The sequence below is a fragment of the Canis lupus genome, chromosome 5 (genome assembly GCF_003254725.2).
Source record: "Canis lupus dingo isolate Sandy chromosome 5, ASM325472v2, whole genome shotgun sequence".
Lineage (NCBI taxonomy): Eukaryota > Metazoa > Chordata > Mammalia > Carnivora > Canidae > Canis > Canis lupus.
This window is the reverse complement of record NC_064247.1, coordinates 58,264,004-58,291,964: the sequence shown is the minus strand read 5'-3', so window position 1 is coordinate 58,291,964 and position 27,961 is coordinate 58,264,004. Positions and strand designations below refer to the sequence as shown.

The 27,961-nt window shown below is 60.9% G+C and overlaps 3 protein-coding genes across 4 annotated transcripts in view; 1 reads left to right on the top strand and 2 right to left on the bottom strand.

Annotated features, from left to right (window-relative positions):
- The window catches only part of SMIM1 (small integral membrane protein 1 (Vel blood group)), a 177,610-nt gene that overhangs the window by 125,202 nt on the left and 24,447 nt on the right, over positions 1-27,961 (bottom strand). The gene's annotated exons all lie outside the window — the stretch shown is intronic.
- Positions 5-3,544, bottom strand: TPRG1L (tumor protein p63 regulated 1 like). 2 transcript variants are annotated; one of them, XM_025427390.3, is made up of 5 exons: positions 3,379-3,544; positions 3,031-3,122; positions 2,768-2,944; positions 1,914-2,067; positions 5-1,337 (listed from the first exon to the last, which is right to left on the bottom strand). In XM_025427390.3, the coding sequence occupies exons 1-5, from the start codon at positions 3,448-3,450 to the stop codon at positions 1,143-1,145; spliced, it is 690 nt and encodes a 229-aa protein (XP_025283175.1). In that variant the 5' UTR covers positions 3,451-3,544; the 3' UTR covers positions 5-1,142. The 2 variants fall into 2 exon arrangements, with proteins under 2 accessions (XP_025283175.1, XP_025283174.1); XM_025427389.3 differs by having other exon boundaries at positions 3,217-3,514.
- Positions 15,445-27,961, top strand: part of MEGF6 (multiple EGF like domains 6) — an 86,898-nt gene continuing 74,381 nt past the window's right edge. Inside the window, exons 1-3 of the mRNA XM_025427391.3 lie at positions 15,445-15,708; positions 19,371-19,505; positions 23,736-23,845. Of these exons, the coding sequence (XP_025283176.1) occupies positions 15,599-15,708; positions 19,371-19,505; positions 23,736-23,845 (355 nt within the window). The 5' untranslated portion in view covers positions 15,445-15,598. The remainder of the gene's footprint in view (positions 15,709-19,370; positions 19,506-23,735; positions 23,846-27,961) is intronic.

Here is a 27,961-nt window from a genome sequence, read left to right as displayed (position 1 = left end):
TCCGTTCAACTGTAAATGTCTTTACTATGAGACCAAAAGCAAATGCTCAAGACCCAGGTGGTGTGGAGGCAGCCTTCCAATTTGAGCAGGCTGCTGCATTTGGATCACATCCATGCCGACCAACGCTACACCAGAGTTGTAAATAAGGAGGAGGAAACCAGTGAGCCAGCACTTCAGTTGATAACAAGCGCTCCCAGTCAAGCCAGCAAGCCGAGGACAGGTGGGAGCACGAGCAGCATGCTGCAGTTCCCACGGACATGCTCTGCGGGATGCCACAGCTCGGGCGTGTTCAGGGCAAGGCAGGCGGCCTCGGGTCTGCATGGGCGCGGTGGGGACCCAGCCGAGTGTCAGCAGCATGAGAGACAAGAATCTGACAAGGTTCCTTCCTTAAAAAGCAAACTGAGCAATCCCCATTTTAAATGTGACTATGGCAACCCAAACCTAGAACAGGCATGGGTGTCAAATTGTTTGCAAAGAACTATCAAGGTAACTCTCATATCAATGAATTGTCTACACACGACTTCCTGCGAACTTCTGGGCCCGGGAAAGATGCCATAGGTATGAACACGATAATTTTAGGAAAAGTAGGACTTTAGGTCAAACATATTTACACAAAGCTACTATTCACTAAGGAGCCAACAAGCAGACTGGTTTAGTTCACTAGCCTGCTGGCTTGTTTTGCAGTAAGCTTTAAAAAATGGATTACATTTCAAAATATAAAATTTGACACCAAGTAGAAAGGTATTTGCAACTATAGGCACCGGGGTCTCAAGGCTTCCGCCGGGTATAAGCATCTGCACAGTTGGAAGTGCTAGCAGGGAGGTTCCGGTGGGAGCACATATTTATTAACATGCTAGAGGGCTGGGGGAAGGGCCACGAGAAGCCACACAGAGACGCTCCAGGAAAGACATGGAAATAAACTCTAGAAGATGGAATACTGGCCAAGACGGGGACGGCTAGACTCACTTTGCTCTTTGTGGCTCCTATTACCCAATGTTCAAGATTCAGCTAAAGTATAGAATCCATTTGACTATTCTACTCGCACTGTGCTCCCTAAGGGTTAACATCCCCGACCCTGCAGGGGCCTTGGAGCCAGCTTCAGGTCTGCTGCCCAAGCCCCCAGGTACACCCGTGGGGGGCAGCTAGAAGCCTATTTTGCCTCTGGTCATGGAATAACCCAATTTAGCCTCGTTGTTAATGAAGGACATTAATCCCACGTAGGTCTCGATGAGGAGAGGACGCTCCAAAACCAGTACACCGTTGGCTTGTCCTGGCAAGGGACTCTCTTTCTGGGCTTTCTTGACAGCTTGGATTAACATAGCTTTGAAGCTTTCCAACTTAAAGAAAGAGAAAACAGGTTGCCAATCAGTCATCGACACCAGAAAAAAAACCCACCCATTTCTGTGTCAGCCTTGCCCACTGTCCCCGGGAGAGACGCCTCTCCAGCCACATGCTGGCTATCCCTTGGCTCACGGGGACAGGCGACAGGCCTCGCAGAGCCTTGCCCTCCGCAGGTCTGAGCTGCTCTGTCAGGGGGACGACTTCATCCTGCCCACCACCTGCTAGGCCACCTAAGCAGGTCGAAGGGCACGGCTGGCAGGCGGGGCCCACCCATGTCACTGTCCTCTCCGGCTCAGCAGACTGCTGGCCAGAGTCCTTCTGTGTCCTTCTCCAAGGCCATCATGGCCACCAGGGACCACATTATAGAGCTACGTTGACCAGGAACCACCAGCCACGTGAGGCTACTTAAACACAAGATAACTAAGACTTTTAAAAGAAACTTAAAACATTTGCTTCCTCGGTTTTAGCAGAACAGTTCAAATGGTGCACAGCCACAAGCGGGAACCGTGGCAGGCAGGCCTGGCCTAGGATGTCACCGTCACAGCTGGGCAGCACCGCTCCGACGGTCTTACTTGGCACAGAGAGGCCGTCTTCTCATCCGCACCGGCCATCGGGTGCTCTATGAACGTGGCATAGGGCACGTTGGTGGACCAGGGGTTCCACCTGTTTATGAACGAAGGGCGGCTCTGCTTGTCCCACTGAATGCGAATCCCAAAACCTTCTCGCCTATGGAGAAGAGACAAAGACTTCACGCAGCAGCAGGCCACAGAGCGCTGGGCAGCCCAGGCAGGTGTGGGCAGGTGTGGGACCCGGGGATGCTGCTTCACCGCCGTGCTGTGCTGGTCAAGTCCACCTTTACACAGCACAGCTTAGGGGGCAGGGAAGACCATGTAGGTGGACTGGGACACAATCGACACGTTTGTCACTTCAGGTCCCCCGTCCAGAAGGCCTGGAGGCTAGCTGGCACCCAGCTCAGCACAGCTTCCCGACCCAAGCAGACCCCTGCAGCCAAACTCTGCCTGGCCGTCCGAAGTCACCCGACCAGACTAAAGTCTAGGCTCCCGTGTTTCACGACACTCCCTTCCCCAAGCTGCCTGTTAAACGCTCGGATTTAACTTCCAGGGACATCTGTAAACAGAAAAGGACAGGCTACCTTTCTTCTGTTAAACTTCGACTAGAGCAGAGTGTGAGGTCACGGTGTCACCCTCTCCTGGCCGGGGATAAAATGCTGAGTTAGCCCCATCCTAAGATGCCAAGTCAGGCCTGCCTCCAGGGCCTCAAGCTCCGTCTGCTACGAGCCTGAGAGCCTCTCTCGAGCCAGGATTCCTCCTGGGGCACCTCCTCGCTGACGCTGGGCGTCGGCCGCGTGGGGGCTGCCAGCACTGACTACCGACCCCGACGCCGGCTCCCTGCTGAACACACTTACTTGTTGAGCGACTTGGGGGGAAACTGGAACTCCCCGCAGGAGATGGTGTCCACCGCGCTGAGGGCTATGCGGACCACCTGCTGGCACTGCAGGCTGATGAAGTCGTACTTGCAGATGAGCAGCGCCTGGTCGGTGATGAGCACCAGCCGCTCCTTCTCGTTGTTCCAGTGGTCCACCCTGCGGGCCCGGCCGCGTCAGCCCCCGCCCCCGGCGGCCCGGCCCCGCCCCGCCCCGCCCCGCCCCGCCCCGGCGGCCCCGCTCACTCGGTCAGCAGCCACACGCCCTGGATGTCGCCGTCCTCCACCGGCCGCACCACCACGCCGATCTCCTCCACCGCCTGCTCGATGGTGCCGGGCTGCGCGGGCGGGGCGGGGCGGGGCGGGGCGGGGCTCAGCGTCCGTCCCGCCCCCCGCCCCCCGCCCCCCCGGGACCCGCGCCCCCCGCCTCACCCGGAACACGAAGTACTCCTTGACGCGGGCGCGGCGCGTGGGGTCGTGGATGCTGAGCGGCCACAGCGTCTGGCGCAGCGGCGAGCCCGCGCCCGGCCGCCCCCCGCCCCCGCCCGCGCCCGCGCCCCCGCCCGCGCCCCCGCCCGCGCCGCCCGCGCCGACCTCCTCGCCGGCCGCCAGCACTGCCGTGGGGCTCGTGCCCGCCGAGTCCACCGAGTCCCGCAGCTGCAGCATGGCCAGGCCGGCCGCAGCCCCGGACCCCGACCCCACACCCCGCCGGAACAGGCCGCCGTCGCCTCCGCCGTCCCTGCCGCCCCGGCCCCGCCCCGGCCCCGCCCCCGGCCCCGCCCCCGGCCCCGCCCCCGGCCCCGCGGGTCGCCGCGATTGGCTCCGCCTCGCCAGCCCCCGTCCCGGGCTCCGCCCCTGCCCGCGCCCAGCGGCCCTGCCAATTGGCTCGTCCCCAGCCGTCTTCCACGATTGGTCCTCCTCGCCGCCAGTTCGCACTCGCTCCGCCCCCTTCGTGCCGGAAGCGCACGCCGCGCGCACGCCCATTTCCTCCCGACGCGACCGGGAGACGGGGCGGGGCCCAGGCTGGTTGCCAGGGAGACGCAGAGGGCGCGCTCCGCGTCTAGCGCCAGTGACCCCCGGCCCCCGCCCGCGCCCCCGCCCGCGGCCCCCGCGCCCCCTCCCCCGTATCCGCACCCCGCTTCCAGGCGCCAACACCCCCAGGCCGAGATCTCCGCCTTACCCCCCCCCGGCCGCCCTGGCCCGGGTAATTGCCCCCACCCCGCAGTCACTGTCCCTGGACTTGACCCGCCTTCGCCGTCTCCACCCCCTCTCCGGGGAGGCGCCCCCCCCCCCCGGTTCCCCACCATGGTTGCCAGTGGCCACCCTCGCGGGACCCGGGACCCTCCCCGCCGTCAGAGCCCCTTAGACTAGCCGGACTCCAGAAGGGCCGAGGCTTGCGGGGGCCTGTCCACATGGCAGGCGTGCCTGGGGCACCCTGGCTCCCAGACCCTGGAGGCACAGGGCTTTCCTGGACACCCGGGCCTTTCCCGGCTGCAGGTTCCGGGATGGAGGTGGAGGCCGGGCCTTGGGTCCCGCGCTCTGACCAGCAGAGTCCTCACTGAGCCTAGGAAAGCGTCCCTCTGCGACCCCTGTTTCACAGAAGGGGACACCGAGGCACGGGCCGGTCACTTGCCAGAGCCACTCATGAAGGGTCAAAGCAGGATTCACTCTGCGCCCCTGCTCCCGTCCTCTGGACACTAGAATTGCATCTTCCTGTGGGAGAGACCTCTGGCCCTAGCTGGCGCCACCCTAGGCTTTGGGCCTCCCTGTCAGGACCTCATGGCCGTCTTCATCACCGTCCTCCTGGCAGGAGCCCGAGGACTGTGCATCCAAATCCTCACCCCGCTGGTCACTTGAGACTTCTGCCATCGCCTCTACTCACACCACCCTCTCCCTGCCCCACCCCAAAGCCTTCTTGCCTCACCCGTACTGTATTCAAGGCCACCCTCCAGAGGACATTGCCTTTCACCAGGACTCACTACTTTGTTCTTTCATCTTGTCACTCACCCTCTGTGCGTACGCGGGGGCTGTGCTAGGAAACTTGGGTGCACTAGCCCTTGGCAAGTGGTTGTGCTGTGGGGTCTGTAGCCACTTCCTTGGCTCTTTTAAGTTTTACCAAAGCACAGCTTGCCAAGCACAGGATTCTCGGCTGGGGGAGGGGGCAGGCCTGGGGGGAGGTGAGCAACTGCACTGGGGTGAGCGGGTCTTTTCATGTCTGCAGAGGTTATGGGTCATAGCCAGGGTGGCCCCCCACTGAGGTGTTTCCAATCATCTGAGGGATGCCTTCTAAGGTCAGGAGGGGGAGTTTCTGGCCAGGAGAGCAGGACCACTGGCTCCCCTCTCACCCCCGCCTGGCTCCCCCTGCCCCCAACCCCTGGGGAGGCTGAAACCACAAGGTAAATATATCATGAGGAAGCTAAGGTCACTGTAGGGTGGAAAGAAGAGCCCGGCCCTACACCTGCTGTTGTTGGGCTGCTAGCCCGCGGGGGCAGGAAACCACAAAATCACTGCTTGCCACTGCCTCCCCCATCTCCGTCCATACTGGAGTAGTTTGGGTACTTTGCTTGGGAGAGGGGGGCGGAAACAAAGATCCCAAAGCATGCTGAGTGGGTGTGCAAACGTGGGTAGCAAGGTGCTTCTACGCGCTCTGGCCTGCTGTGGTCAGTCGGGTGGGACAGAGGCCGCTGCCTTCTGTTGACCCGGGGTGGGTGACCCCCCTCTTTGGGCCCTGTCCCTGCAGGAGGCGGGAGCGGGGGAGCCTCTCTTCTCTAGCAACTAGGCCCGGGGCTGAGTCGGCTCTGCCCAGTCCCTGTGCGGTGGGCCTAAATCGGGCCCCTGAGGGGCAGGCTGGACCTCTTGGGCTTGTGCCTTCTGACACCTGTCTTGGGTCCACTCTCACTCTGGAGGGGGCTCAGAGCGGAGCCAGGGACCGGTTGAGGATGGCAGCAGGCATGTGGGCTCAGAAGCCCTTCCCTCTGTCCACAAGGATCAGCACACTGGAGCTCTCTGTGCCTCAGTTTCCTTTTCTGTTGAACGTGGATAATAGTAGTTCCTATTTCCAATGGCTGTTGGGAGGATTAAATGAGTTGATTCCTGTGGCGTGCGCAGCACTCTGCCTGGCCCACATTGAGAGCCATGGTCAGTGTCAACCGTCACCCTTCTTCATACTGGTCCAAAGTGCCAGGTATATCTGCAAATATTGCCTTTGCTCCCAACACGTATGCATGGGGAGCAGTTTTCTTCTCTTACCAAGGAGAAAACAGTTCAGAGAGGTTGTCACCTGGGGAAGGTCGCACATCAGCAAAAAGCTAGGACTTCTTGAAGTTCAGAGCCTGTTCCCATGCCAGGGGCTCCCCAGGGGGCAGAGAAGAGTCCATCCACTGACAACGTGTATGAGGGACTCACCCACTCCACAGGGTGACAAGGGGAAGCAGGAGGTTCCAGTGATCCTCACCTCCAGGGTCATCTCACGGGGGGGGGGGGGGGGGGGGGGAAGGGTTGGGAAGGGGAACCAGAGTCCAGGGGATGAGGTCGCTGGTGGGCATGTGTTCCCGGGGAGGGTGGACAGCCAGCCCCCGAGGACCCCCTGCTCTGGGTCTGAGTTCTGGCCCAGCTATGCATTCCTGTGGCTGATTGTGAACCAGTCACGTAACCTTCCTGCTTCTCCTTCTCGTCTGGAAAGCAGGAGTGATAAAACCTAGCTCAGTGGTCGTCAGGAGGCTGACATGAGATAACTCGTACAGAGAAGACCTGTCTGAACAGCTCTCCACCAGCATTTGTGTCTGAGAGTCCAGCCTGTGGGGATGCCCGGCGAGCACCGTGCAGGCAGGTGAAGATATAGGAGGGCAGGGGCCCAATTAATGGCCCCCAATCCGAGCAGAGGCAGAGGAAACCAGAACCTGGGGTCCGGGGTTTGGGGTTAGCTTATGGTGGGGGGACACTGTCTACCACCCCTGCTGCTTGTGGATCCTAGAAGTCAAGTTCTAAAGGAACTCTTGTTGGCCTTGAACTAACGGAGTTTTGCTGAGGTCCCCGGAACATCTCAAGGGATGAGTTCTCTCTCCTTTTAGCAGAGAGATTACACTAATGAGGCTCACTGCCATGCTGACTCCCACAGGAAGCATGGTCAACTAAGTGACGGCAACCTTGTGCTGGGACATGTTCCTATAAAATCCCTAATAATCTGATGTGCCCTGGCATGACGGCAGCCATCGTGATTTTCAGAAGTCCCAGGAATACCCCACTTTCCTCATCAGTGCGTTATAACAGATTCTCAGCAGCTCTCCACCCACGGCTAGTTGTGTTTTCTCCTCTGCACATGGTTATTGCTTTACTCTGATGCTTTGCAAAAGCATTTCTGCAGAAGTACTTCATCTTCAGGGAGACACACGGAAAAGATTCTGGCAAGGATGGGTTTCTGGTAAGTAAAGCCCGCCTGCCTGCACGTGGTGGGGGCAATGAAGGAGCTCTCAGATGCTTCCCCAAGGCTACCTGAAAGCCCCACCCAACGCAGAGGGCTGGTAGCCTGACTTGTCCCTAATCTCCTTCCCCACGTCCATAAAGCGGGCCCATTTCACCGAGGACACAATGTCCAGGGTGAAGGCTCTCCCCTGCGGGCCTCCCTGGAGCATCTAGGTGGGGCAGGGATGGACAGTGAACCCACAGATGCACAAGGCCCAGGAGCCACCATAAAGTTTTGGCCGGGGCAGATGCACATTTCCTCCAGAATTTGTGGTTGATAAGATGCAAGCCTACCCAACCCCTAGGAACAGGAAAGAGGTGCAAGGCTTTGTAGGAAATGGGGGGCTTGGGAGGACTCTTACTCCCCACGCAACACAGGGCTTCTGTCCCTCATGCCATCTGGCAAAGCAGAGGCACGTGTGGCACTGGAGATTGGAGCAGCAAGTAGCCTTCTAGGGAAGCAGGTGAAAGCCCTGGGCATCTTGCAGGCACGGCTGCCATTTGAGTTAGGTTGTGCCTCTAGGAGGTATGGCTTGGGTGCTATGGCAGAGACAATAGAAGTGTCCCTAGGATTTCAGTGCCACCACTGGAAGGAGCAGGAATTAGATATATCCTGTAGAGCACCAGCTCCAAGCAGTGCACACAGCACTCCTCCAAGGGGAGCCTCTCACCAAGGAACAGTGTATCGTGGCCAGAGGTTCCCTGGCCGTCAAGGGGTGGGATGAGAACACCTTCCAGGGGTCCACCTCTGCCACGGCTCCAGTCACCACGCTGGCCAAGTCCACCAGCCCAGTGTCTCCAGAAATGCAGACACTACTAGGCCCTGTGGAGCATGCAGGTCCTCCAGACGCACCCAGGCCCCTATTCCTGGGGTGGCCCCTGCAGCCTGAGGGGAGGGAATGAGAGAGTCCCCCCTCCGTCAGCTGGCTGGTGTGCAGACAGTTCCTCATGGATTGTCAGTTCTCAGTCCTCAGCCCAACACTGACACCCTCTGGATGGAAACAGAGACAAACCATAGCAGCCAGTGGGCGGAACTCAGAAGGCTGGTGATCACTCTGGGGGGGGTGGGGGGTGCGCCATGGCCGTTAACCCTTAGTGCTGACAGTTGGGCTGTTCTAAAGGGATGGACCCTACAGCTCAGCAACAGGAAGCCCAGCGATGAGGATCATGAATAAGCCTTCGTGGGGTCAGGATACCTGAAAAGACATTCAGGTTGACAGGCAGGAGCCTCAGCTGGTCCTCGCTGTCTTCCACATCCAGGCTCGTAAGGCACTAACGTGCCCCAGCAGCCTGGAAGATGACGCCCTAGCTCGAGGATGATCCCTAGCAAGTGATCCTTCGTCGAAACAGCAGATTGGGCGCGCAGAGAGCGCGGCCCCTGCTTACCCACGTGGGGCAGCATGTTGCCAAGGATGTTGGATTGCCCTTGAAGTTCGGTGACCCAGTTAACGCGGTGACAGCCTGTCCTGTGAGTCCTCAACCATACTCAGGGCAAATGCCAAAGGAGTCCAGGACCATCCACCAGAATTCCCAACTAGTATGCTATTGGCGCTTCCCTCTGAGCAAGGGTTCCAAACGTGCCCCGGTTTGTGTGGACACTGTGTCTGGCCTGACCCACGCTCTCTGTCCCCATGCAAACCAGTCTGCCACTGGTAGAGAAGCTGAGTACCAAGTATGGATACCCTCATGAACCAGACTGTGATGGGGCTCACATTTCAAAGGTCATGATGTGGGGGCTCTACCTCCCCTGTAAGCTGCAAGCAGTGGGGTGGTAGACAGGCAAAATGGAACATCAAACAGCAGATTAAGTTACTAATGAGTCACATCACCTTGCTGGGCATGCGGACGTCCTCTCCAAGTTTTAATACATTTCAGTGATCACTCAGTAGGGCCGGTTGCTGCCACGGCCCAGACTGCGGACCCCTGTGGAGGCACCTAATGCTGACCCACCCTAAAGGTGTGGAAGCTTTGGGAAAGCACCATTGCCCCAACTCTCACCCTGGATCAATGCGCTGTGCTGCTGAGGACACCAGACCTGTCACACTGGGGAGGGGAACTGGCTGCCAGAGCTGGCAACAGGCTGTCCTGCTGGGCTGGCTGGGGGACTATTCGCTCTCTCCAGGACCCCACTGTTTGGCCACAAGCTGGACCTAAGCAAATGCACTATAGCTGGAATTGACCATGCGCTGTGTCCTGGAATGGACCAGGTCTTCATACCTGACAGCGCCGGCTTCCCGCCAGCAGTATGGCGTGCACAACTGGGTCCAGCTTCTGAAGCCACGTCTCCGTCTTCTTGAGGCCAGGCAGGCACACTCTGTGTCCCCTGGGTACGATCATTCGGCTGCTGTCTCTGCCTCTGCCATCGGCCCAGAGGACACTACGGCACATGTCCAGGCCCTGACCAAACTCACCCAGCAGGCGGGGAGTGAGAACCAGCAGAGCCTGTCCTCACTGGACACTAGGGCCCCTGGGAGAAAACCGTCCCCCAGAGTAGGAAGGCCTCAAACCTCAGCACTGCCTCTCAAGGAGGCGCCGGCACCAGCATCACAAAAGGGAGTTTGTGTGTTCATACCTCATGCATCTGGTAATATGTCCTCTTTACTAAGTCCCACTGAGGACGCAGGCAAAGGCTGTGAGTGAGCTGACCTGCAGCCTCGGGCATTTACTAAATCAATGGTTCAGATTGGGGGGCATTTGCTGGAAAAACCTGTTACTTATTTTGGGAATTACTGTCTTAATCTGCCTTGTCTCTTGTGCGTGTCTATACTGTTGTGGTGGTCTCTGCCTCCAAAGCAGCCAGAAAGCCACCAAACGAGCTATGTCCATGCTAGTGACAGCCCTTGCTGACCTCTGAAGCCCACTGCAGAAGTAGGGGCATGTGAGATGGTGAGAGCTGATCACAGGTCACGAGGGGGGGGGTGGAGGAGGTCACAGAGAAGATGTCTGGCTCCTCACCCCACGCCACCCTTGGGATGTGCGCTCTGCCCCCCCATCCCCACGGCGGGAGCCGCCTGCAGGGACGCAGCCTTGAGGTAGTGCGGCATTGGGACCATCTGGACGATCCGCGTGACTGAGCCCCACGGAGGCCTCTGTATAGGGTTCTGGCTGCAGGTGTGTGGATCCCCTCAACTTGCCTTGCCCAAGACCAGCCTCAGAAATAAATTCCCTTGCTTATCACACCTACTACCTGCCAGCCTGAAGTGTCTGCCTCTTTCCCCGTGAACGGGGGTCAGTCTGTACCCCAGTAGCTGGAGGGGTGAAGTGCAGGAGCCTGGATGGAGTGAGTCCATGTACAGGAAGCGAGAGCTGGACTTCCTGGCGCCATGGACCACAAGTGGGGGCGGGGCGCAGAATGGAGATGCCACAGAGAACACTCTGCTTGGTGGCATGCCTGAGTCTCATCTTGGGGATGGTTGCTGGGGTATTGGGATGAGAGGCCGGGCACACAGGGGCCTAGGACCCATTAGATGGGGGCCCTGTGGTTCCCAGGGTGGCAGCAGTAGCAGGGACGGGGAGAGAATGCTGGGCAGGGGCTTGAGATTTTGGTGGATGTGGGCACTGGGTAGGCCTGTGGCTCAGGAAATGACAGAAAGGGGATGGAGGGTCCTCGGGTAATGAATAGCACTGGCTGGTGCACTAGCTCCTGGGCTGCCACACCAGCATCCCACACCCCACGGGCCTGGTACAGCAGAACTTGTCCTCCACCCTGTAGGCCAGAGGCCCAAGGCCAAGGAGCCCTCGGGGCTGTGCTCCCTTTGAAGCCTATAGGGGAAATCTTGCTGGCCCTTCTAGCATCTGGTGGTTGCTGGCAGCCCTTGGCATCCCTGGGCCTGAGGCTGCATCCCCAAAAACTTTGCATCTGTGGTCACATGGCCGCCTCCCCGTGTCTCCTCCTCATCTAAGGACACCCAATGCCCTCACGCTAACCTGGTGCATTTGTAGAGTCCCTATCTCCAGATGAGGCCACTTGCACGGGACCGGGGTTAGGATTTGCACGTTTGGGGGACACGACTCTGCTGTAGCAGATGGGTCATGTGCACATAAACGATGACAGGGCTCCGTCGGAAACCCCTGTTCGCCACACACATACTGTACACCAGTTGTGGGGCTGGGGAGCTCCTGGCTGGCTCCCCCTGGGTTTGTGATACTACCTCTCCAGTGACTTTGGACAGCAGGTGGCAGAGTGGCCCACACTCGGCCTTCCAACCAGAGTGCCTGGCACACTGTAAGATGAAAACACAAATTTTTTTCTCTTCCCAGGAGTACTAGGAAGTGAGGATTCTGATCTTAACTTCCAGATGTTGTGGTTTAGCATTTTATGAGATCAGCGGGTCCCACCTTGGATATCTGCCTCTGAATGGGAGCAGCGGCCGGGGCACCAGGGGCCAGGCTGGTGCCAAACAGGAGCCAGGCTTTCAGAGCTGCCGCGTGTCTCGGTGCTCTGGGCACACCAGCTCCCCGTGTCGGAGGTTAACGTGTAGCCCGGAGACTATTCCCATTTGCAGGGCTCATGGGCAGAGCTCATCTTCTAGAGACCATGCACTCTGGGCCGGGGCTGCATCCGGGGCTGGATAGTGCTTGGAGGCCATGGTGGCCTTGGGACCCGTGTAAGAGCTGTCAGGTGGCGTACTGCAGGCTGCCTTTAGTCTTTGGCCGGTCACAGCAGGGGTCAGGACAATGTTGACAGAGACACACCCTTCCCAGCAGATGGGGGGCTACGGTCCTTAGAGACCAAGAGGGCAGGTTTCCAAATGTGGCTTTAAGGCAAAACAGCAGGATTTGGAGAATTCACCAGGGAATTCTCCTGCGGTTTCTAAAAGCTGAGTTGCTTTGATGGTAACTTCTGCACCAGAGCCCCGGCTTTGCTCTGCCTCCGCCAAGCCTCCCACCTGCCGGGCCCAGGTGCCCTGAGGGCTGTGTGCACACCTGGCGAGGGCTGCAGCCACCACAGATGGTGGGATCCGTGAGAAGGTCTGGCTTTGATGTGCTTCCCGTGGGTGAGCTGGAGCCGGAGGGATGCTGGGGACAGCCGGCGAGATGGGGGGCCAGGAGACCTTGGAATGCACGTTGTCAAGGACTGGTTCTGGTCAGCGCAGCAGGTGAGCACCCAGGCAGACACATACTACCTCGTTCCTGAGAAATGCAAGGGCCGCCCAGCAGAAAGCACGTCCAGTGACCAAGCCCCGCCTCTCCCTGACTTGGCTTCCAGGGGAGCCTCTGCTGTCCCAGGGCCTGAGATACTTGGCGGGAGGGGCCTCCCCCCATGGATGGCCAGCTACCCTCTAGGCCAGGGGCCCTACTGGCAAGCCGTGGTCTGTCTCACCACAGCTTGCACTGGCTTCCTGGCTGCCAGAAGAAATCCACAGATTGGGCAGCTGTCAACCTTTCTTCTGGTTCTGGAAGCCCAGAAATCTGAAATCCAGGCATGGGCGAGGCTACTTTCCTTTGGGGGCACTGAAGGATGTCTGTCCAGGCCTCTCGCCTTCCTGGCTTCCAGGGCCGCCAGCGACCTTCATTTGCCTGCCTGTGGCCGGATGGCCTTATTTATCTGCATCCCAAATCTCCATTCTCCATGAGGTCACCTGTCACTGAGTTTAGGGCCACCCTAAGTCAAGGGTGATTCCAACCCAACATCTTTATATCAGGTACCGGGGTTAGAACGTGGAAATATCTTTTTGGACACGTAATTCAACCCATGGTACTGTGGCACCCCAACCTCTGGTCCTTTGTATGAATGGATTGTGTTTGACTCTTGCTGGGGTGGGTGATCTCAAATATCCCGGTGCCGCCGGGGACCTGACTCCTTTCCCAATGGTGTGTCCCAACCTGGGGGGGCCCGTGGTGGGGACGGGGCCATACCTGTCCATTCACCAAACAGGAGCAGGATTCAAGGTGGAGTGGGAACCACCACTGGAGGTGCTGCTCTGCTGTTCCTGGCTCACACACCAGGACTAAAGAACAGAAAGACCATGTCCAGGGCCACACGCAGGACGCAAGGCCCATCTAGGGCTCTGTAACTCATCAACAGATGGGCCCTGACCCAAGCACCTGCTCCAGAGTCCTCACACCCCTACCCCCCCACCCCCCGCCATGCTTGAGGAGATCGCTTCTTTGGTTTAGTTTCTCTTCTGGGCAAACAGGATGTTTAGGAATGAACTTCAGAACCAGCTGTCCACAAAGACTTCGCATTGAACTGGCAAAATATTTGGCATAGGGTTTCAGTCACCATAGAGTTTGCTTATCCACAGTCTCCAAGTGGCGATGGGTGCTGATTCAGCATGTCCCTGGTTTCATAAGACAGTGGAATCACCCCGCTATGAACTGAACTGTGTCCCTCCCAAATGTACATGAAGCTCTAACTCCTGAAGTGCCCGTATTTGGAACAGGGACTTTCAGGAGGTAATAAAGGTCAATGAGGTAAGGGTAGGCCCTGACCCTGTAGGGCTGGTGCCTTCCACGAACAGAAAGGGACACAGAGTGTTCTCTCCAGCCCTGCCGCCTCCACCAGCTGAGGACAGAGAGGGCGCCCTTCTATGGGCCAGGAAGAGGGTCCTCACCTGGGACCTGCGGCGGTCACCTTGATCACGGACTTCGGGTCTCCAGAACCAGGAAACCATGTCTGGGTTTAGCCTGCTGGGTCTGTGGCATTCTGGTGCGGCAGCTGTGGTAGCCTGGGACACTGTCACTATCAGGCTGGCTGGTGTCCATCTCTGTGCCTCAGTGGTTTTCTCAGATTTATAGGTAGCAGAGTAGGGGGTTTCCCCAAGGTGCCCAGAGTTTGACCCCTGTGTGCTCTGTTGTCACATCTGCAGTTTATAAGCTGGGTCACTTGGTGGTGCTGCTCTCCACACTGACCTCAGGTTGTCCATCTGCACAGCGGGAGGCAGCAGGGCTGGCTTGGCTGCCCCAGTCCCCAGGTGACTATAAGCTTCCAGGGGGTGTGGAGGGCTCCGAGTGGTCAGGGTGGGAGCATTGCTACTCCCCGATTGCTTCTGGATGCTGGTGCTCCCTCCTCCCAAGCCCCTCCCAGCCAGAGTCCCTGTGCTTTTGTATGAGGGCAAGATGGGGCCAGTGGCTCAGAGGACATGAAGTGGTGGACGAAGAAAGAGAGCTTACGGCTTGGAAGACGGGCCTCACCATGGGCGGGCCTCTGCACTGGGCCTGGCCACAGCTCTCCCTCCGCCGTGTGTGGCTGACAGGGTGCCTGGTTCTGCACACCTTTCCCTGCTCTTCAAAAACCTTACCCCAGGGACCCCCTGACCCCCGCGGACCCCAGAACGCCTGGTCCTCACCTCTGGAGTAAGTGAATTCCAAACTCAGACCAGGTTGGTTGGTTATTTTTTAAAGTAATCCCTATGCCCAGCATAGGCTTGAACTCAGGACCCAAAGAGCAAAAGTCACTCACACTCTACTGACTGAGCTGGCCAGGCTCCCCAAACCAGGTTTATTTATTTACTTATTTTTAAAGATTTTATTTATTTATTCATGAGAGACACACAGAGAAAGAGGCAGAGACACAGGCAGAGGGAGAAGCAGGCTCCATGCAGGGAGCCCTACGTGGGACTCGATCCCAGGTCTCCAGGATCACACCTTGGGCTGCAGGCGGCGCTAAACCGCTGCGCCACCGGAGCTGCCCCCAAACCAGGTTTAAAGGGAGGGAAATAAAGGGAGACTCCTGCCCCAGATGGCCTCTGGGAGGCAGGGCACCCCTGACTGCAGGCCGCTGGCTGCTGGGACCCGACCGAGACCAGCAGCCTGGGCGGAGCGGGAGCGCCCTGCACGGTGTAAAAATGGCCAGGGCGGGGCCGGGGACCAACAACTCAGGGGCCCGGGGAGGAGTGCCCAGAGGGACACGTGGGGGGGGGCTCGGGGCGCTGCGGAGGCGACACCCCTCCACCCTCAGCCTGGCCGGGGAGGGGAGGGGGCACGGGGATGACAATGGATGCAGCGTCGCGGAATCTTAAAGGTCCGGAGATGTGAGGTCTGAAGGCCGGCGCCTGGGTCCGAGGTCCCGCAGGTCGGTCACCGGGCCCCGCAGCCCGGGCAGCAGGAGCGCGCAGCCTGGGGGCGGGGCCTCGCGGCGGGCGGGGCGGGGCCTGGGCGGGGGTCCGGGCCGGGGGCGTGGCGAGGGCGGGCGGGCCTCCGGCGACCGGGCCGGGCGCGCAGAGTCGCGGGACGCGGGCGCGGGCCGGGCGGGAAGCCGGACCCTCGGCACCTGCGGCGGCCTGGGGCTCGGCGGGGCACCTGCGCGCCCCGGGGCCATGGCGCACGTGGAGGCGGCGGCTCCAAGGGCCCGGCAGGGCCTCCAGTGAGCGGGGCCGGCGCGGGGAGCCGGCGCGGGGCGGCGGGCACGATGCCGGGCCTCCCGGAGGCGCGGGCGGCGGGGTGCGCGGTGGTCCTGGCCCTGGCGCTGCTGCTCCCCGCGGAGCCGGCGGGCGCCCTGCTCCGCCTGCACCCCGGCCTGTGAGTAGCGGGAGGGGAGGGCGCCGCTGGCCGGCGGGGCCCCCGGGCAGCTTTGTCCCCACGGCCCCGACCAAGCCGGGCGCTCTGCTGCACCTGGGGAGGGTCGGGCTTGGGTCTGGGGGTCCCGGGAGCGGGGCCGCCCCCTCCTTCCCGGACGCGGCGTCCTCCTCCTTCATAACGCGCGCCCGCGCTCTGGGCGAAGCTGCGCTGCAGTCGGGGTCCTGGCGGGCAGGGTCTGGCTCCTGGCTCCTGGCCCCGAGAACGCAGGAAGGAAGCAGCCCCTTCTCACTTCCTTCCAAAGCAGGCCTCCCGGGGCCGGGGGTGGGGGGGCCTGCAGGGGCGGGGTGCGCCCAGACAGGGGGCCCCTGGACTTGGTTTATGTGTTAAACACGTGCGTGCTGGGGCTGCGAGCCGGGGAAGGAATTCGGCACCAGAATGGGCAGGAAGAGAGGGTCAGGGAGCCAGCTGAGATGAATTCAGTTTTGAAAGATGATTCCCCAACGGGCCGCTTAGCGCTCTCTCTGAAACAGCACATCAATCCTTGCGCCGGCCTCAAAGGAAGACTGGTACCAAAGTGAGCCAGGGAAGAGGAGGGGGGGCACCTGCTGGTGGCCCCCACCCCAGGGCTCCTGCGGGGTGCTGGGCCTGGGGCCTGTCCCATGCTGACAGGTGGCCCAAGGTTGCAGAGGGGCAGGTGACTTGGTTAGGGACCCCTGCCCAGCACCTGGTGGTGCGATGGTCACCTCTAGGCACGGCTGGGGGAGGGCAAGTCCTTGCCCCAGGATCTCCACCCTGGGTCTTGCTTTGCCCCAAGCGGGAAGATTTCCTTGTGGCCTTTTCAACAGAAAAGGAAGCCTTTGCATCTAGAAATGTGAGTGGCTTGAATCCTGACTCTCCACGTGACTCCTACTGGACACCTTTCTTCCCTGTGATCCCCCTGGGTTAGTTTGTCCAAGGGAAGCTGCAGCCTCAGAAGGATTCTCACAGCGGCTGTCTGGCCACTCAGCCTGCCACTGCACTCTGCCCTTTGCATGGTTAGCTGGGGACTTCCCGAGGCCCAGACTTGCGGGGGTTCCAAGTGCTGGCCAGGTGGGCAGCTGCTCAGCCCGTGAGGACAGGGGCCTCCTCCTTCAGAGGGGGCTTCTGCCCCATGTGCTTGTGGAGACTGCTTGTCCCCGGCCTGGGCCCCCTTTCCTGAGCCCCGAGGGGTGGAGCCACAGGCCTGTTTGGCCTGCACCCCTGGGGCTCCAGAAGGCCTCTAGCCTGCCTGGGCAAGTGGGTTGCCTGGGACATCCTTTTTCTGCTCTATGCTTTCCTCAAAGCCTCTTCTCCCCTCTCCCTTCCTCCTCAGGGAGCCTCCACGTGGCAGAGGCTGCCCCTCTGGGGGCCTGAGTCCCTATTTCTTGCGAGGTTTCTATTCTCAGACTGCCCCAGGCATGTCGAGTTTTGTGACACCCAGGAGTACACCCTCCAGTGCTCTACTGTCTGATTGTCTCTGACACCCCTGGTGTGTGCCCCGACATGCTGTGGGGTGACAGTGGGCCCTGCTGCCCGGCTGACTGCGTCGGGGAGAGCACTGTTCAGCTGGACTGCAGAGATGGGGAAGCTGGTGGGAAGCTGGAGCCAGAATTTTCTCTTTGCTCCTTGTACCCCAGAGGAGCAGGGGAGGGGGCCCAGAGAATAGCCAGGGCCCCAGAACATGTTTTGTCCACGCTGATCCTGTGTTCCCTGCCACCTTTTCCTTGGGGGAGAGCCGATGAGCCTGCAGGTTCTGGTGCAGGCATCCCCATCCCCTGTGTCCGGGTTCCTGAACCACCTGTTGAGCCTCTGGGGGAGGCATAGAGAAGAGGGGTGCCATGGCAGGGGATCCTGCTGACTCACAGGTGCTCAGGGGGGCGTTGTAGAGCTGTAGGAGTGCCTGTGGCTGCTTCTTTGGCTCCCACTGGCTGACCATGTCCAGATTCAAAACCCTGGAGCCTGTCTTTACTTATTTGTGCCCATAAAGTGAATTTCTGTTGGAAGAGTGGTTGGCTTTCCTTCCTGGGGCCTGGAGTGATGCAGGGCTGGCCCAAGGCTGCTGGCTGGGCTGTGGGAGCAGAGTTGGGTCAGGGAGACGGTGTCCCCACACCCTGGAGCTCCAGCTGGCAGTGGTCTAAGGCTGCAGGGTCCCAGGCTCGAGTACTGCACCCAGGCCAGGGTGATGTGTGTTCAGAGGCCCACTGTGGGGCTCAGAAGGGGAGCCTGTGAGAACAGACCTGATGGAGAGAGACACTTCTCCATAGCCTAGCCCTCCTCCTGGACAGGGGGGTATGAGCAGCTGGCCTTCCCCAGCTGGGCGAGGCTGCCCTGGTTTTCCCATCCTCACCCCCTCACCCTGGGGCCCACCCCGGAGGGACGCTTCTCATGCCCACCTTCACCTCAGCTGCGGGCAAGGCTACCAGCCTCTAGGAGCCCCTCTGCCGGCGAGCACATGTCCGACCGAGCTGTGTTCACTTCGTCGTGGGCCTTCCCTCCCCAGATGGGAATCGGGAGCCGACTGCCACTTGGGCTAACCCTCAGATCTCTGTGTCTGTTCCCCGCCCCCCCAACCTCCTCCACTCTGCAAATGGAGAAGCTGGCCAAGGTTATGCTTGGGAAGGGCTGGGAACTGCCCAGAGGAGACCGTGCTAGCACTCACCCCCGTTCCTGTGAGGCCAGTGGAGAACCGGCAAGGCTGCAGCTGTTTTCAGGAGGAAGCTCCCGCTGGGAGAGCCAGGCGGCTCTGCAGGCCTGGGACGGGGTGGGGTGGGGGGCAGTCCCTGGGGAGGAGTCCCTGAGGGAGTGGGGGCCGGAAGGGATGAGCCTTGGGGGCTGCTGTGTGAGCCTCGAGGTGTCAGTGGGCCCATGCGACTGTGGTTTGAGCAGGGCCAGGAAGGGAGGGGGTCCTCAGGGGAGACCATCCCCTTCCTCAGAGGCATCTGTCTGGTTTCACAAACTTTTCAAAGCTTTGCCTGCTCCCTGGAAATCTGCCTGTGTGATTACCACCCTCCCTGAATCAGGGCATGCCTGGGGCAGGCTGCGCCCCTCCCTCCCCTCCTGGAGCAGGGCTGGGCCCTTTCTGTCTCTCAACTCTCTTCTTCCTGAGTGTGGCACACTCCTGTCCACTTGTCCGTCTGCAGGGGTTCAAGGATGCAGCAGAACCACTGAAGTCACAGGGCCCCCACTGTGCCCCCCATGCCCTGCTCCCTGGATGCTCCCCTCCTTTCCACGCCTACCCAGCTGTGTGCCCAGCATGAGGCCAGGGGGTGGCTGGGGAATCTGGGACCTAGGATGGGAGTCACGATGTCACTGTCCCTGCTCAAGGGGCAGCCGTGTGTATATCTTGGGGTCTTGGCAGGAACACTGTGGGCAGCGGGGGGCCCTGCATGGAGGATGCTCAGATGTGACCCTGTAGCCACCCTTCCTCTTCCTCTGAGGTCCCAGACCCTGAGCCTCCTGCAGCCCTGCGGTGGGGGGTGGGGGGGTGGGTGGGAAGCAGGGCCCTGGGCTAAGGGCCCTGCTGTAGGGCCTGGCTGGTCTGAGCCTCACCCCGGATGACTCCATACCCCGGAGTGGGCGTGCACGAGGACTGCTGCCTGTTGTCTGTGGTGGCTGGGGCGCTGACCACCTGTCCTCTGTCCCAGGCCCCACGTGTGTGCCGAGCAGGAGCTGACCTTGGTGGGCCGCCGCCAGCCCTGTGTGCAGGCTTTCAGCCGAACTGTGCCCGTATGGAAGCCGGGCTGCGGGCGGCAGGCCTGGTGTGTTGGCCACGAGCGGAGGTATGTGCCAGGGTCCCCAGGTCTGGAGTGGGAGCCGGGTGGCTGGGGTGGAGGGCTGTCCTCATCTCCAGGCCTCTGGCACCCCTTCCCACTGTCCTGCATCTGATGTCAAGGCCTCTCGTGCCCCCACCGGGCCACTCCCAGAATGAGGCATTGCTGTGCAGTGGGGGCCCTGCTGGGAGGAGGGGACCCTGTGGGAGGGGTACTCTGAGGAAGGCAGGGATCCTGTAGGGGAGCCGGGGACCCCTGAGGGGGTTTGGCTGGATGAGAGGGGAACAGCGTGGTGCCCAGCCTGCTGAGTTCTTCGGGACTTTTGTGGCCGAACCCCTGGGCCTCATTCCCAGAAGAGCCAGTGTGAAACCTTTTATTGCTCAAGACTTTATTTCAAGATCAAATTAAGGAGTGCCTTTGCATACCTCTCCTCTTTTTATAGACTCAGGCTCTGGAATCTGGGTGATTGCAAAGCTGGGTGGTGGTGGTGGTGGGGGCCTCAGCTTGGTGACTCCCCTGACTGGAAGCTGCACTGCTCCTGGCTTAGGTGTGGGGAAGGGGAACTTGGGCTGCAGATGGGGTGTGGTGTCCGGCTTGCAGCATAGCCTTGAGGGTGGCCTGCATGGTGTCACTGTGTGGAGCACAAGCTCCCTCCCTGGGACCTTGCTGCTGCCTGGGGACAGTGGGACATGTCTATTGCCCTAGGTGAGCTGAGGGGCAGGGTGCTGTAATGAGCAGGTGAGTCAGGGACACCGCTCCACATCCTCTGGTGCTCAGGATGGCCCTGCAGCCTCGAAGGGTCCTGCTCCAAGGTCGAGGGGCTGAAGTTGAGAAGCCCCGTGGAGGAGGAAGACAGCTGTCCTCATGCTTCCCCCAGAGATGGACCCTGCAGGGTGTCCTCTGGGCCTTCCCACCTGTGCAGTGTCCACTCCTGGGCTGTGTCCCCCCGACCACTCACAGTGGAAGCTGCCCGGAGCCCTGTGGCTCCCGGGTTGGAGAGTTGGGTGGGTGGCTGTGCCAAGGAGGCCACCTGGGCCAACTGTTCCCCAGTTTCCCTGTCCCTGGTCCCTAGGCTGGCCGGGGTGGGATGGCAGCAGCGTTTCCAAAGCATCTGGGTGCCGTCTGCGTCCTGGTGGGATGTCTGAGGCCCTGGGAGGAAAGTCCCCCTGCCTGGGTGGGCTTGCTGCCCTATGATGTGGGGCTGGGGCTGCAGGGTCTCTGCCAGGCTTCCTGCCAGTGTGGGGTGGGCCTGGAGTCTCTGTTCCGTGTCGGGGTCTCTTGGGAAGCCTTGGGAGGGACCCCATGCAAACGGGTTCTGGGACCCTCCCTTCGAGTTCAGCAGGAACAGTTTGGGTCCCTGGCCTGGGGGGGCAGGTGGCTGCCCGGTATGCCTGGCCTGGGGTGCAGTGGGGTTCCTTCCAGTCCTTCTACAGCCCTCCACTCCATGTGAACAAGAGCTGTCTCACCACCTCTCTGTCCTGCGGGGTTTCCTGTGACCTGCTCCCAGAACTTTCTGGGCCCGGTTCCACTTCCCTTCTGTGGGGCTACTGCCTGCTAATGGGTCATGTCCCGTCCTGTGATGCTGCAGCTGAGCCCAGCGTGCTGGCTGTGGGCAGTTGCCGAATGCCTCGTCCAGATGTTCCTCCAGTGGCTGTTGAAGCTGTGGCCTCTGGCTGGCAGGCTCCCCTTCCTCCTTCAGGAATTCACAGAGGCTCTGGCTTCCCTGGGAGGCCGGCCCTGCCCCCTGCCCCTCACCCCCCACCTGCCAGCCTGGGGGCCAGAGGTCGGCTCTCCTGGCACATCAGGAGCGTCTCCCTGATAGGCCACCAGCCAGTACAGGCTGGGGTAGGCCTCAGGAGCGCCCCCTCCCCGGCTGCATGAAAGGCCCCTTGCCTTTTGGGGGGTGCAGTCCGTGCAAAGGGAAGAGGAGAGCGTGCTTGGAGGAGCCAGGAACCCACAAGGAACCCGTCCTTCCGGGTCCATCCTCGGATCTCCTGTCCTGCGGCCCAGGGGATGGTACCCCAGCCCCCCTATGCCCCAGGCCCTGCTGTGAGCCAGCTCTGTGTGGTGGCCGGAGCCCATGGGAGGTGTCCTGTGAGCTGTCCCGTGTAGGCTGTGGGGGAGTGAGGGGTCAGCTCTCGGGGACAGAGGGGTAGTAGGCCCACCAGCTGTCTTGGAGGGTCTCTGACTTGTGAGGGTGGGGTAGGTGACAGCGGGCTGGTCGGCTCCCTCATCCGGGTGACCGCGAGGAGCAGCACGTAGCCCCCGGCGAAGGATAAATATTTACAGTGGAAGGGCTGCAACACGGTTTGCTCTGCCAAATACTGTCCACTGTAGTGGTGGGTTTCTCTCCGGGCAAGTGGTTTCATGTCCTGCCAAGGTGGTGTTTGCAAAGCTCTCCTGAGCGGCTGTGTGCAGTGCACGCGCATGAACTCACGCTTCCGGGAAGTGGCGTTGTTTGTTTGTGAGGTCCTGGTCCCCAGCGTGGCCCTGGGTTTCCCACGGCTCCCCCGGTGAGCCCCACCTGGCAGGAGGGTGTTTGGTTACCTGGAAACAGCAGTCCAGGCCCGAGGGCCACTCCTGGGGCTCAAGGGTCCTTGACCCCTTGGCCGTTGGCCGGGCCCCTGGTCCCTGTTCCTACAGACCGTGGTGGGGCAGGGCTGCTGCGTCTGAGGCTGTGGGTGGCCTCGGCTCATCGCCCTCCTCTGTCCTGTGACTGTGCTCTCTCTGATCCCCTTGCCTGGCTTCCTGCCTCCACACACAGCCCGTAACCAGCCCTGTCCTGGGGACACAGGGACCTCACAGCCATGGAGGCGGGGACTGGGTGTGGAGTCCTGTGTTAGTTCTGTTGCCGCTGTAACAATGGTGACGAACGGGGGCAGGGGGCTCCTCTGCCAATTCTGGGTGCTGGGGGTCCCAGGCCCAGCTGTGGGTGTGGCTCGTTCCCTGTGTCCCAGGCCTCCCCCGCCTGGTCTCCGGTGGTGGTGGTGACACGGCGCTCCGCAGCCTCTCCCCAGTCTGCCGCGGCGGCTGCGTGGCCCTCTCCAGTGTGTCTGTGATGGGTCCCTTCTTCTGAGGACACCAGCCCTTGGATGTGGGACGTGGTCAGATGGCACGGCTGTTGTAACTCGCTCTCTGAAGAAGGGGGATGGAGCTTTCTGGAAGGCAGAGACTCTTCCACGATCTGAGGCCCAGCTGAGGCAGAGCTGGGGTGTGGGAGCCTGGGGGTGCGTGCAGCCACCAGCACGGGGTGGGGGGGGTGTCTGTGTGGGACCGAGGCGCCCTCTGCCTCCCTCCTGCATCAGCTTCGGCTCCAAGTTCACGGCTGAGGGAGTTGAGCCCCTGGACGTTGGCTCCATCAGGGCCACCCAGCCTGCTGTGCGGCTGGTGACATGCAAAGAAGCTGGTTGGAGGCTGGTGCCACCGACCGCCTGCAAAGGGGCGGAGGGTGGTCCCAAGTGGCCTGGCAGTGAAGGTGGTCTGGGGCAGCCCCTGGGTGAGCGGGTCTCCTTCCAGCTTCGACGATGCCTTCCTGTGGCTACTCCCTGTGCCAGGCCGCTGACTGGCTGGATCTGTATTTGGAGGATCCCCCTCCAGCTCCTGCCTGGGACTCTGCCTCTCTCTGCTCGGCCATCGTGGGAGCCGCTCCCACCCTGAGCAGGAACCAGCCTTGGACCCAGGGCACCCGGGCTTTTCTCCTCTGAGCAGCCCTTGCACCTGCTCCCCTCTGACCTCGGTGCTGCGTGGTCCTGGTGCTGCTGCCCCCGGTGCCTCTCCCTGTCCCCAGTCTACTCAGCCCTGCACTCCTTGGTGTGTATGTGGGGGCTCGCCTACGCTATGGGTGTCCTGCTGTCTGCCTCCTTGGTACCTGGGTGGACTGAGAGCCCAGGTCCGGATTGGTACCACCCCTGGCACAGCCTGCCCAGCACTGGGCACCCAGGAAGCTGCTCTAAGCTGGACACTTTGGGCTGACCGCAAGCCCTCAAATCTGGCCTGGTGATGAGAGCCAGATGTGGGGTGCTGTGCCCATCCTGATGCCAGCTTGGAGCTGGGCTCACAGTGGGGATGGAGGGGGAATGGGGTGGCACCCTGCCCTGGGGCAGAGCTGGCCAGGGCAGTCACCTGTCTTGCTGCCCCCGTTCATGCGGGTGGGCTCTGCTCTGGGACAGTCAGAGAATCCTTGAGGATGGAGAGAAATAGCGTCTGCAGTAAATGTTTGCTGTCTCCCTTCTTTTCTAGAACCATCTACTACACAGGCTACAGGCAGGTGTATGCCATGGAGGCCCAGACCGTGTTCAGGTGCTGCCCAGGGTGGAGCCAGCAGCCGGGCGAGCAGGGCTGCCTGTCCCGTAAGTGTCCCTTCCCTGACACGAAATCACTGCCTCAGAAGAGGCCACGTGTTAAGGGCCTGTCCCTGGCAGTGGTGGGATGCAGGCCCCATTCCTGCATTTGGTGGCACTGGTCACAGCGTGAGGAGCTGCTGGGGCCGTGCGTCCCCCACTCTGCCCCCTGGAGCTGTTGAAACAGAATCATAAAAGACAGGAGCCGTGAATTGCACAGGCTGATATGGGCAGGGGCCAAGGACAGAGGGCTGGGGCTAGGGGCTCTGGGCTGAGGGTGGGGGCCTGTCTGCAGGGCCCGGATGTCTGGCATCAAGAGGGGGTGCCACACACTGGTGTCTGTGGGCTCAGACGCCTCTTCGGGGTCATGTCTTGGAGTCCCTCACCAGCTTGCCTTGCCATGGCCATGCCCTGCCCTGGGGTCCTGCGGCTCTCTGTTCCCAGGAGGGCCCACGGCTGGGTATCGGGCTCCTGGCTCCTGTCCTGCCTCCTGTCCTGGCGGCCTGGGCTCAGTCTCCCCATCTGCTTCATGGGGGTTTGTTGCTGCCTCCCTCGGGGGCGTGGGGGTTCCTGATGGATGCAGGAGGGAGGGTGAGCCTCACTCTGAAGCCTCTGCTTCATAAACTAAACGGGGCTTACAGCTGTGGGATCTGGCTGCAGGGAGTATTTGGGAAGCTGCTCCTGGCCTGTGGGTGTGGGCACAGGTGGCCTGAGGGTGGGTATGGGGGCAGGTGGCCTGAAGGTGGGTATAGCACAGGTGGATGGGCAGTTGGGGCTGATGGGTAAGAGGTGAGAGCACCCCTTCCCTGCAGAGGTTGTCCCAGAGTCTGGCCTCCCCTGAGAGAGTGACATGGCACCCCTGACACGAGATGAGGGATGGGGCCGCGCAGTGGGGGTGGCTGGGGTACCAGGTCACCCATGCTGGGATGGGAGCTTGGCTCCTGCCTGTCTCTCCGCTCCTGAGTCCCTCCGCACGCAGGAAACATGGGAGCCGCTGATTGGGGGCAGACAGTTTTACACGAACTCCAGTGGGAAAAGGGGAAGAGAAGGATGCTGGTGCTGTTTTTCTGGGAAAGGAAATGAATAATCCTCCCCAGGAAGGGAGCAGGAGGGAAGGGGAGAAGGAAGCAGCTCTGGCTTTCCCCGTGGGCAGGAGGATGTCAGGGGACAGGGTGGGTGCCTAGATGCTGGTGGCAGCAGCCCTCCTCCCCACGATCATGCTGGTGTGTGTTCCCTGCTTCGGGCTCCTAGGCAAACAAAGGGATCTGTTGAGTGGGGTGAAGGGTAGAGGCCAAACCCGGGGGGCTGTGGCTTCTGCTTTGAGATGGGGCCCCTCGGGCCTGCCTAGTAACCTGGTAAATGATGGGGGTGGGGAGAAGAGGCTCGGGCCGGGTGTGGTGAGCGTGGTGTTTTACACCTGGGAAGGGATGTGGATGCACAACGACATGGCCGGCCTGGGGTGGGGGGACCTCTGGCTTGGCCTCTGGGGCTGGGGGGTGGGCATGTGCTCTCACCGGCAAGGGGAGGGGAACCTAGGGATAGGGTCATGCTCCTGAGCTGGGCTCTGATGACCCTTGGTTTCACCTGTGTCTTGGAGTGACCATCCCAGGGACAGGGCTGAGGAGGAGTGGCAGGGCCCGAGGCCCAGCCAGACCCTGGGAGCCAGGTTGGACACAGGGCCCAAATGCTGGCTTTTGAGGGAGGGAAGGCTGATTTCAGCCCAGGCACACGGGCCAGGACAGTCTCTCCTTTGCAGCCTGGCTTGGCCTGAGCTTCTGGCCTGGCCCACGGCTCTGCCTGTCTGAGCTGGTGGCCAGGAAGGACGAGGTGGCTCTGTCCTGGCCTGGCCAGCTATCAGGAGGGGGCCGTGTGGCGCTGGGGGCAGGGAGGTCGGTGGCAGGTGGGGCCTCAAGCAGCCCTTGGCCTGGCAGAAGTAGAGGAGCTGGGCTGGGGGCAGGACTGTGGTGGTGTGGAAATGGGGGCGTCTTGGCCACAGGGCCTGGCCTTGGGGCCTTGGGTGCCCAGGTTGTCATGTTAGCCTGGAGACACAGACAGGGTCTTCATCTGTGTCCTGAACTTGAGGCTTTGGCTTTCTTGATCATTTGTTTTTAAAAAGACACTTTCATTTGTTTTTTTTTAAGATTTTATTTATTTATTCATGAGAGAGAGAGAGAGAGAGAGAGAGAGAGAGAGAGAGAGGCAGAGACCAGGCAGAGGGAGAAGCAGGCTCCACGCAGAGAGCCCAACATGGGACTCGATCCCGGGGCTCCAGGATCACGTCCTGGGCCAAAGGCGGTGCTAAACCGCTGAGCCACCAGGCTGCCCAAGAAGACACTTTTAATATGCGATTTACTTATTTATGTATTTGGAGTTCATCTGTTTCTTTGAATGCTCCAGGAAAAGGCCTGTGATCCGGCCTCTTGGGACACCCACTTGTTCCCCCATGTCTGGGTCAGCGGCACGTGAAGGGGAGGAGGGATGTGAGGCTCATGTGGGGCAGAGCCTGAGCCTGGGACCCTGCCCCCCACCCTCCCAGGATGGCTGTCGCTCAGCTGCCGCTAGCTCCGGGGATTTGGGGGGCCCTGCGGGGCCAGTGTCTGCCCATGGGGGCTTGGATCTGACAGGGAGGCTGGTTGCTAGCAGATGCTGATGTGACAGGGGCTGGGGCAGGGCAGGCCAGCAGGGCTGTGGGGTGGAGCGCTCAGGGAGCTGGCTGGGGCCCTAAGAACAGGAGGAAATGTGGAGGGAGGGGGCAGCAGAGGAAAGTAGGAGTACTTGCTGGAGCCCCGTGGTGTGGCTGTGGCCGAGAAGGTGGGCTGAGCACGGGGAGGGGGCTTCCTGTTGTGAGCTGAGCAGTCACACTATGACCCTGTTGGGGGGTGAGCAGGTGCCCGGAGCCCCTGGGAAGCCCCGTCTGTTCAGTCAGGGGACAGTCTGGGGTGGCTGCCTTTGGCCCCCTTCCCGCTGGCTTGCCTGTGGGTGCTGGGGCTGATGCTGGGTCGGGGCCCTCTGAGCCCCCAAATGTGAGCCAGGCCGAGGAGCTGGGCCCCCCCACTGGGGAAAGGTGCCCACTTCCTCCCCAGGGGCCTAGGGGTCGGGATTCTCTGGCTTTGCCCCTGTGCCCATTGCTGTGCCCCATCCCTGTGCCGTTCCTCTGGTCCTGGCCGGTACTGTCCCCCCGTCCCAAGCCAGGCTGTCTGAGGTCAGGGGAGACTGGGGGAGCCCACGGTAGGAAGAGGCAGGAAGGGGGCAGCCTCCGAGCTGCCGCCAGCCCCAGCCCCCACCAGCTGAGGGTCATGTTCTTGCTTCGTGTGACCTGGACACGAAGCCACGTGCAGGACCCTGTGGGAGTGAGGAGAAGACGTCATGCTGGGTGAGAATGACAGGAAGCTTCTAATGGCCACTGTGATTTCTCAGAGACCTGCTTAGCAGTGTTTGTGACCTGGAGGTGACGGAAAAGGAACAGTGCTGGCTGGGTGGGGCAGCATTGCCTGGTGACTGGGGGCTTCCTGAGGTCTGCGTGGTACATGTGCGCCCTGGGGGCAGCTGGGCACTGGCCCCGTCTGCTGTTGGGGGCCCAGATTTCTGCCCAGCAGCACTCTCAATTCCACGTCTGTCTCAGTGGGCTGCAGATTTTGCCTGGATCCCCCAGTGCCCTGGGTCCTGCTCCCCCCTCAGCCAAGAGGGGGCCGTCTGTGCAGGTGGGTGTCTGGCCTAGAGCAGCTCTACCCCCACAGGCTGCTGCATGCAGACCCTGACGTGATCCACCCAGGGGTGGGGTGCCCGGAAGATGGTCTGTGGCTCCCGGCTCTGACTCTCCTGTGCCGGCTGAGCTCCAGCCATCTGAGGGGGCCACGGGATGCAGAGGCAGAGCCTGAGCAAGTGCCAGGAGCTGCACCAGCAATGTCGGGTAGGAAGGGGTTCTGTCAACTGGGAAGCTGTGCATAAAGCACAGTTAAGCAGTTTCTATTGTTGCAGGACTTCTCAGAGCACTTAACATGCTCATATGTCCTGCGGATTCCTGAGAAGGACTATGTAGTATTTTCCAGACCAATTCTTTCTTTAAAAAGAATGAAAAGGTACAACAAAGTCGAAAAAATGTGTCCCTTAAAGCACACACTGGGC

Coding starts and splice junctions, on each gene's coding strand:
- TPRG1L (XM_025427389.3), bottom strand. CDS start 3,450: ATGCTGCAGCTGCGGGACTCGGTGGACTCGGCGGGCACGAGCCCCACG. Junction 3,123..3,216: donor AGGAGTACTTCGTGTTCCGG/GTGAGGCGGGGG, acceptor CCGCCCGCGCAG/CCCGGCACCATCGAGCAGGC. Junction 2,068..2,767: donor CCCCCCAAGTCGCTCAACAA/GTAAGTGTGTTC, acceptor TCTTCTCCATAG/GCGAGAAGGTTTTGGGATTC.